At 42.1% G+C, this 9224-nt stretch overlaps 1 protein-coding gene across 1 annotated transcript; it reads left to right on the top strand.

Moving 5' to 3' along the window:
* The first annotated feature begins 242 nt into the window (after positions 1–242).
* On the top strand, positions 243–8991 carry MED4 (mediator complex subunit 4). Its single transcript, XM_032193665.1, has 7 exons — positions 243–340; positions 2006–2072; positions 2411–2581; positions 2954–3011; positions 3934–4020; positions 5243–5374; positions 8232–8991. The coding sequence occupies exons 1-7, from the start codon at positions 243–245 to the stop codon at positions 8402–8404; spliced, it is 786 nt and encodes a 261-aa protein (XP_032049556.1). The 3' UTR covers positions 8405–8991.
* The last annotated feature ends 233 nt before the right edge of the window (positions 8992–9224 follow it).

Below are 9224 nucleotides of genomic sequence, written 5' to 3'. Positions count from 1 at the left end.
ACGCCTCCAGCAGAGCCCCAGCTCCAGCAGAGGGCGCCCCCACACAGCCGCCACCCCCCTCCCCTCAGCCCCTTCCCGCCTGCCCTCCCCACTGGGGCGCATGCGCCCTGCGCAGCTCCCTCTCCCCCCCTCCTGCCGCCGGCAGCGTAATGGCGGCGGCGGCGCCTCCCTCCCCGCGGAGCCTCCTTGCGCATGCGCCCTGCGCTCCTCCTCCCCCCCCCCCCTCCGCCGCCGGCAGCGTAATGGCGGCGGCCGCCGCGGCGGTGGCGGGCGGCGGGGAGCGGAGCAGCACCCGGGAGCGGCTGCTGGCGGCGCTGGAGGACCTGGAGCTCTTGGCCAGGTACCGTGACCTGCCCCCGCTGCTGCCTGCTATGGGTGTGGGGATGTGGGAGGGAGCGGGGGGCGCGAGGGGCTCGGGGTAGGCGTGTGTTCGTGCCCCCTCCCCCTCCCCCTCCTTTTTTTTTTTATTTTTCAATGCAAATCACGCTAAAGTCATAATTCGCGGTTTAAGCTTTTCTGGTCATTGCCAAGGCAGCGGTAAAGGTGGTTTCGGTGCTCAGGTGGCGGTCCCGGCTGCTACGAGGCCACGCTGCTAGCCCCAGCCAAGCTGGCCACCATGTTGTGTGTCCCGGCTGGCAGCGTAATTAAAACGGCTCCTTAATTACCTTCCTGCTCCCAACAAGAGCAGGAGCTTCCGAAAACTTTCCGAGGGAGCATCCCGTGCTGTCTGTGGGGCTGCCTCGCTCCCCACGGCCACCACAGGTGCCCTAAGGAAACCATGCTGCAGAGTTGCTACTGTGTTTCTAGTTAAGTTCATAATTAATTTCTAGTTATTCCAAGTTTTAGATTTTCTTGTGACGTGTGGGTTGCTGGAGAATGTCTAATCTCCTTGGAAAAAAACATGTGCTCTTTATCACAACGTTATTTTTTTCCATCTTGGTTCTACTATAATGAAGCCATAGCGAATCCAGAGCATCCCTTAGCAGTGTTTTAGGCAATCCTACTGTTGATCACCAGTGTCACAGACCCATAGAGCTAAACAATTTTGGTGTTTAGACCAAGATACTGTTCACAGCTTTACTGGCAAGGTATTTTTTCAGACTTTTTGGAAAGTACCTGTTGTCATTTTAAGGTTATGACTCCACTACTATATTAGTCATATCTTTCTTGAGCTGCTTGCTCCTGCCCAAGCAGAGGGTCGGTGCTGTTCCAAAGGCTCTACTTTGGATAAATAAGTACTCCTGCACAGTGCTGTACTTCTGTCCATAGCCTTAGAAATCAAACACATTTGCCAAATTGATAGCAAAATGCCTTTTTGCAGCATGGTTTTGTTTATTGAATCCCCTTTGAGGTTCTCGATGGCTCTTCATAACAGTAAATGGGTACCATGAAGCAAGATCAAGAAGTTTGTTTGAGAAGCACTTCTCACCTAGCCCTAGGTTATTGCCAGTTTTTCAGTGTTTGTGTCTGTTTGATACACAGCCAATGTACCATTGTGGAAATACCTGTTTTTATAGAAGCAGTTTCACAACAAACCTAAAATGTATGAAAGCACAGACTTAACTGCTGTAAACCCAAGTGTGATATTTGCTCTGCAGTAAAAGTGGAGGAAAAACGGAGAACAAAAATAATGTTGACAAATTAAACTTTCGTGCCCTCTTGCAACAAAGGCAGTAAAAGTAGGATATGAATGCATTTTTTGTGCTGTTTTTTTTCAGCTTCTGCTTGTGTTTTATGCAGTTTGGCAAGGACTTAGCACGTTTTGAGTACAAATATACAACTACTGCATGAGCTCAAAGAACAAAAAAGAGAACGTTTTCCAGTCAGGAAACTATTCACAGAATTACTTTTAGTTGCAAAATCCCTGCCGTCACCACAATATAAAACTGTAAAATACTCAAGTACACTAATGCTTTTATAATGATATAGATACTTTGATAATATGGGGATGTGATTTACAAATAATGGCTTAGAAAATTGCATAAACACACAGTTTTGCTTTCAGGGAACTGATTGAAATTTTGGCAATTTCAAGAAACCAGAAACTTCCACAACCAGGAGAAGAGAGCCAGGTAAACTGACTTTATTAATTGTAGTTCTTTGTGTGGGTGAGCACTATGATTTACTTCTTTTTTTCCATTTTTTACTTTCTCCCTTTGTCCATGCTAGTACTCAGGCCAATAGTGATGCTGAGGCCCTACTAAAAAAGTTCTTGGTCCTCATGTTGGTGTTTGTTTGTTCATTTGTTGTGTGCTTCCTAGGTTGTTTCTGCAAAAAGAGCAAGAAATTCAGTTTCATTTTTCATGCAAACAGAAATATTCTTGTGGATGTCAGTTGTTCTTTACAGCACGATTGAGAGTATGTTGTTACTTGAGCTAATTAAAAGTTGTACAAAACTCTTGTCTAATAGATCCTGGAGCTGCTGATTCAGAGAGATGGAGAGTTTCAAGAGCTAATGAAGTTGGCAGTTGACCAGGGGAAAATCCATCACGAAATGCAGCTTTTAGAAAAGGTGGTAGAAAAGAGGGATAATGATATTCAGCAGCTGCAGAAGCAACTGAAAGAAGCAGAGCATATTCTGGTAAGTTCTTAATGATGTGTTTGCTTTTGAGCGCCTACGTGGTGAAAAAGATGGTTCTGGAGAAGGCTGTGTTGTGTTAGTTTGAGAAGATTTAAATATTTAAAACTTTGTGAGAGCTTTAGTGTTGTTATTTTTTTTTCTTTCAGTAGTCAAATACTGTCTAGTTATCATGGTATTCAGTTTAGTTTTATAATGGTAATTTGCTTCCAAACCTACTTTATGCCTGTTTATTTTGAAAATGTTCCTTGAGTAGTTTCTCTCTCAAAATGCAATTAAATGCAACAGTTTATTCACAGAGCTGACTTCATGTAGAAATATGCAAATGAAAGATGTATTTAAGTTTTGGTTATTTCTTTTTTTCCCTACAACTAGGCAACAGCTGTTTATCAAGCAAAGGAAAAGCTGAAATCAATTGAAAAGGCAAGAAAAGGTGAGTATCCATAATACACAAACACAGATGTAAAGGAAGTTGCTAGTGAGCTCAAGTTATTTTTTTTAATATTGTCACCACAGATTTCAGATGTTTTGTCTATAAAACAAATTTCCACTTCATTATGAACCTGTAAACCATTTCAACAGAATAAAGGCAGAATGTGTTTTTCAGAAATGAATTATTTTCTGTGTCAAACGTATCTTAATATTAGACTTGAATTCAAGTTTCTTGATGCCCTTCTTGGACTGATAGTGGTGTATCTGCTTGTGTAAGCATCTTACCAAAGGCAAATTGCCTCAGTCCAAATACTTAAATAAGGGAAATGATTAGTGTGTGCTTGTATTTTGTACAATAACATTGTATATGAAAGACTGATCAGATGGTGATACTGGTTGGTATTTGTATCAATTACTGCTACTCTGTGGCTCTTGCCAAGCTAGACTGAATTCTAGTCTCCTTTACAGTATCTTTTATCATTTTTGTCATTTTTCTTCTAAAAAATCAAGGATTTTCATAAAGATTTAGTTACCTGTAATATAGATGCATTTGTTAAGTAAGGTCTGCTACACATATAATCTACAATTATCAAAAAAAGAAATTTTAATTACTACAGAAAGTTTCATAACAGAAGTGCTGAATTGCACCATGAAAGAGGTTAGTTTGTGTTTTTTCACTGGGTTGGAGAGCAGTCAGTTGGCATGGAAAGCGTACTGAACTCGTGGCTGAAAAGTCAGTTCACTGCAACTCTCGTTCTTGTGTAGCCCATGCACTCTTAGCAGCCATTGCATTCGAAGAACACTCTTGATGTTTGGCAAAATGACACTTCCAATGTTTTCAATATGACAGTATCCAATGTTCTGAAATAACTGAAGAGTGCAGTCTCTTAAAAAATACAGTGACTTTCTTTGCCTTCTTCCAGGTGCCATTTCATCTGAAGAAATAATTAAATATGCCCATAGGATCAGTGCTAGCAATGCTGTTTGTGCCCCGCTCACATGGGTACCAGGTAAATAACGTTTATTTCTGATAATTTTTTTTAATAACAAAGCATGGTTGGTATTTGACCTTACAGTGTTTTTAACATAATGCAATTTCTCACCACTGTATCTATTTTTTACAGAGGATGTTAGTAATCAGTGGAGACAGAAGTAGGGCTTTCATTGTGTTAGGTAATATTATGTAAGCTTTGGAATGCACCCACCCTGTCTAAAATGTTGTTTTTTCAATACTTGTCACAGAATTATAGGATAGTTTGGGTTGGAAAGGATGTTAAAGACCACCTAATTCCACCCACCACTGCCATAGGGACAGTAGGTGGGGACACCACCTTCTAGACCAGGTTGCCCAAAGCCCCATCCAGCCTGTCCTTGAACACCTCCAGGGATGGGGCATCCACAGCTTCTCTGGGCAACTTGTTCAGTGCCTCACCATCCTCTGAGTGAAGAATTTCTTAGAACCAATGTAAATCTCCAGTGTTCCAGTTTAAAATCAATAACTGTTGTCCTATCACTATATGTCCTTGCAAAAGTCACTCTCCATCTTTCTTAGAAGCTCACTGTAAGTACTGGAAGGCTGCCAGAAGGTCTCCCTAGAGACCGTCTCTTCTCTAGGCAAAACATCCCCAGCTCTCTCAGCTTTTCTTCATAGGAGAGATGCTGCAGCCCTCTGATTTTTTCTGTGGCCCTCCTCTAGGCATGCTCTAACAGGTCCCTGTTGTGTTTTTTATGTTGAGTGTCCCCAGAGCTGAACGAAGCACTCCGGGTGGAGTTTCTCAAGAGCAGAGCAGAGAGGGAGAATCACCTCCCTCACCCTGCTGGCCATGCTGCTTTTGATGCAGCCCAGGATACAGTTGGCTTCCTGGGCTGCAAGTGCTCACTGAAAAATTGGATGTGAGCTGACAGCCAAGAGCACCCTACAGTTCTCCTCAGGGCTGCTGTCAATCTGTTCATCCCCTGTCCTTGTTATTTAGCTGTCAAGTAGCAGAGACACCAAAGTGATCTTCTAAATGTGGATTATTTTTTAAAATGTACTTTAAATTCTTAAATCCTTGTTCATTGCCAGGTGCCAGTGAACAAGGAAAGTCTTGTATTTTAACAGAATATGGGTGATGCTCGTTGCTGATTCAACCTGAGTACTTTTTTTTTTTTTTTTTTAATCAGGAAACTAGGCATTGAAGAGAGAAAAATAACGTGAGCAAGGCAATTATTAATTTTTTTTTTCTTTTCAAGGGGACCCTCGTAGGCCCTATCCTACAGATCTAGAAATGAGGAGTGGCCTCTTGGGTCAGATGAACAACCCATCCACTAATGGGGTTAATGGACACTTACCAGGGGATGCCCTTGCAGCTGGCAGACTGCCAGGTAAGGAAAAAAAGGCTTCTCTTATATTAATGTCAGAACAAACGTTACTTAGCAGTGGCAAATCAGAGTTAAAATAACAAAAATTATGGCCAACGTTGTCCTGTAGCAGTGAAGGGCTAGTCAATGGAGTTAACAGAAGTTACATCATCTTATTTCATGCTAAATCATACTGCAGACACTAGAGCTAAGTCAATATAAACAAAACTCGGTGTTCCTTCAAGTCTCTTGCTCTAGGTTGCTGTAAACTAAATGATATCAAATCACATCAAAAAGAAGTGTTTCCGAAGCAACCTTGTCTTAGCGATGACAATAAAATTGTGAAAGCTGTATTCAGAAGACAGGAGGTTTATTGTCATCCCCTGGTTTCCTTTAATTTACACTCTGCATAGCAAGAATGGTTAGAATTTCTGGATTGAAAAGCCATTGGCAAGGACTGCTGGTGAGGCAGTGCCCTGGGTGTAGGAATTAAGATTTGATTTGTTAATTGCTTAGGGCATTGCCTAGGGCATTTTCAGTGACTTTGGTGGGATTCATTCATTTATGTGATAATATAATTTAATGGTAAATGACAGTAGCTTAATGAAGAATTCAGTAGTTCTGTTGCTTTGCAGCGTTAAGTTACAAGGGGTAGACTAAATTGTGGAAAAATTCTTAGTTTGGATTCGGAGGAGATGTGTAACAGTTCTTACTGTCTGATAAGCCTGTTGCAGGTGTTATGAAAAGCTTGTTTTCAAAAATTACACAAAAAATACTAAAAAAACCAAAAACAAAACAACAAACAAACAAAAAACCCCACAAACAACAGAAATGCCTATATTGCAACTCCACTGGAGAAACAATAAACTTGGGAGTTTATGTTTCCAGTCACCTAATCCTCATGTCACCTCTTAGAAAGTCAGTTGAAGTTCTGCGTCATCTCCCTTTCTAAATCCCTGGCCCTGGATACAATAGGGAAATCTGTAGGATTCAAGTCAGTGAACTGAGGAGAAGGAACAGGGCCCTGAAGTCTCCTCACAGTAACCCGTCAGGGAAGTGCTGGAGATGGGTCTGTGGTCAGAGGTGTCAAGATTGTGTCTTGTAGCATGCTGTAATTTGGACGTTTCCCTAAATTTTAGCAGAGCCCATTTTGGCTGGCTCCTCTGTGTTATGTCAGACTTGCTCTTTTTTTTTGAGTGTCGTCTCTGTTAGAACTGAAAGCTCACTCCTTTGGGCTTCTTCTTGAGAGGCTGGAAAAAGTGGGATTTGAACTCAAGGAAAGGAGTTGATTGAATCTGGGTCTCCTGTGTCAGGGGAAATCCTCTAATTACCAGACTGTCAGGTAAGAGGGAAAAACCTCAATTTAAAAGAAAGAGACTGACACAGCATTTTGTGTAGGGATCCTGAATCTGCTGGTGTGTGGCGGGCGTGTCCTGAGAAGACTAAATTCCATAATTAGCACTTTCAGAGACTTCTACAGAGAAATGCCCAGTTGCTGAGTCCTTAATGAGCCTGTGAGCCAGCCACTGGGCTGCTGGGTATCCTCACAACTCCGAGGCTGTTCAGTACACACTTTTGACCAGGTTTAGTGATACTTCAATTCTGGTGCTGAAAACATGGCCAGAGGATGTAAACCCTCAGTTTACTGTCTCAGCTGGTATAAGTGAAGTTGGCTAATGTCACAGCTGGGTTAAAACCACCTGGTGCCACTGTCAGTCTTCCTAAAGCAGGCAGAGAACTGGCATATAGTCTGTGTTGTGGCCTTATATCTGGTGGTAAGTCAGATTTGTGCGGTGAGATAATGCAGGCATGCACACATTTGGTACTAGGGGACTGTGGTTGTAGCACCAGACATGGAATCTCAGGTGTCTGGAGGCTTCAAGGTCAGAAGCCACTCTTGTGTGCAAAGTGAGTTTACTGTATGCGACCTCCTGCCTTGGCACGGCCCTCCCTTTCTGTCCTGAAAGTCTCATTTGGGTGGGTTTTTGTTCAGTTTTGACTCTAATCATCTGTAATTCCTTCTGTAAGGAAGAGCTACCTGCTTTCTTCCATGGGATAGAGTTTAGCTACGTTGACTGGCAGTGAGAGGAGCTGAAACACAGCAGTAGGAGCGTTGAATAAAAGGAAGGGAGCAGAAATAGCATACTGATGCATGCTGTGGCTTTGAAGAGGGAGGTATTTGGGGTGCGAGGAAGGGAGAGATTAAGAAAGCGTTGCAGGGGGAGGGATTCCCTTTACATTCGTGAGGAGTACAGGATAAGGAGGGCTTTGGAAGTAGGAGATGAGAAGAAATAGATTTGAAAGAAGTCAGACAACTGAGGTTGTGCTGGCTGGGGTGCCATGGGGCATTCCTCACTGACTGGCCCTGGTTTTGTTATAGGACTGTCTTCTCCTTGGTGCACCATATTTGCTGTTGGAAAAAGAATAACCAAAGGTGTTTGACCCAAATTCAGGCAAAACCTTTAAGTCTAAATTTCTGTGATCTGCCTTACTTTTTTTTTTTATTTAATATTTTCATCTATTTTTGCATACTGACAGGGTGGCCATTTTCATTACTGCTGGTGCTTGTGCCTGTTAAGTCAGCTCTTATAGAGCTTTTCATCTTCAAAGCACCGTTTGAATATTACTGTTTTGATGTGGAGTGATGAGAGATTGAGCCACTTACAAAAATGGGCCACTCTGGCAGAAAAGGCTTTTACAGAGATAGAATGGCTCCACCATGAGATGTTTTCCAGGTGTTACTTGAGTGTTTCAACTGTCCAAAAATCAGTCATGTTTTTAAGATTTAATTTTAATTTTACACTGGAGTTCTGTTTTTGATTTGTAGACGTACAAAGCTGATATTTGATTATATTTGATTGACTTTGCCCCTTGTTTCCAGACGTTCTTGCTCCTCAGTATCCTTGGCAGTCAAGCGATATGTCGATGAACATGCTACCTCCTAATCACAGTAATGACTTCATGTTGGAGCCTCCAGGACACAATAAAGAGAACGAAGATGATGTAGAAGTTATGTCAACAGACTCCTCGAGCAGCAGCAGTGACTCAGACTAGGTGCAGAGGGACAGTATCCCTACTAGACCTTTCCTGTGGTGAAGGTAGGTTGGATGCTGTTAGTCACAGACTGCAATACCCTTCGGTTTTGCTGGCAGTCCCGTGCAAGGAGAAGATGCAGCGGGCTCAAAAAAGGAAGGGTGACTGATCTAAAACCACGAACTTGAGATTTTTTTCCCCCATTAGATGCTCAAGTAAAATGGGAGCTTTCTGCTGGAGGAGTGATGTCAAATTTCCAGTGATTATGTAAATGTGTGAATGTGTATGTATGCAAGAGATGGGCACATGTATATAAATATTTACTATATGTTAGGTGATAAAAGTTCCTGGGAAAAAAGGTGTAAGGGGAATCCCCTTGTATGTTTGTTAGTAACTTCACTCTTTTGATGATAGCCTTTTCTACGGCACAAAAATGAGGCATAAAATTTGTAATTTTAATATCTTTTTTGTTACTGCTGAAATCCATGTTCTTGATCGTCTACTGTGTTCTGAGAACAAAAACACGGCAGCAAGGTGCAAAAAAAAGTTTGTAATTATTGTAATATATAATGAATGGTTTGTCATAAATAAACTCACCTTTGATGCTACTTTGTTGCATTTTGCTAACTTTGATCTCAGATGTGGTAACTTCATTAGTCAGCACATTTTGTGCCAGCATTTTTTTGATTTCTGATTGAGTTTCAGAAGTTTGTACTCCATTTTCCCCTTTGCAAAGTGCCGCGTCAGTATTAGAAGCAGCTGAGCAGTCAGCAGCTGAAAGCCTCTTTTCCAGCTGAGCTTATTGAGTACACACCTAAAAGTGTGGATCCTGAGGCAGTGA

Source organism: Aythya fuligula, chromosome 1, assembly GCF_009819795.1.
Source record: "Aythya fuligula isolate bAytFul2 chromosome 1, bAytFul2.pri, whole genome shotgun sequence".
NCBI classification, from domain to species: domain Eukaryota; kingdom Metazoa; phylum Chordata; class Aves; order Anseriformes; family Anatidae; genus Aythya; species Aythya fuligula.
The sequence above is the reverse complement of the archived record's forward strand: the minus strand, read 5'-3'. Positions and strand labels throughout refer to the sequence as shown.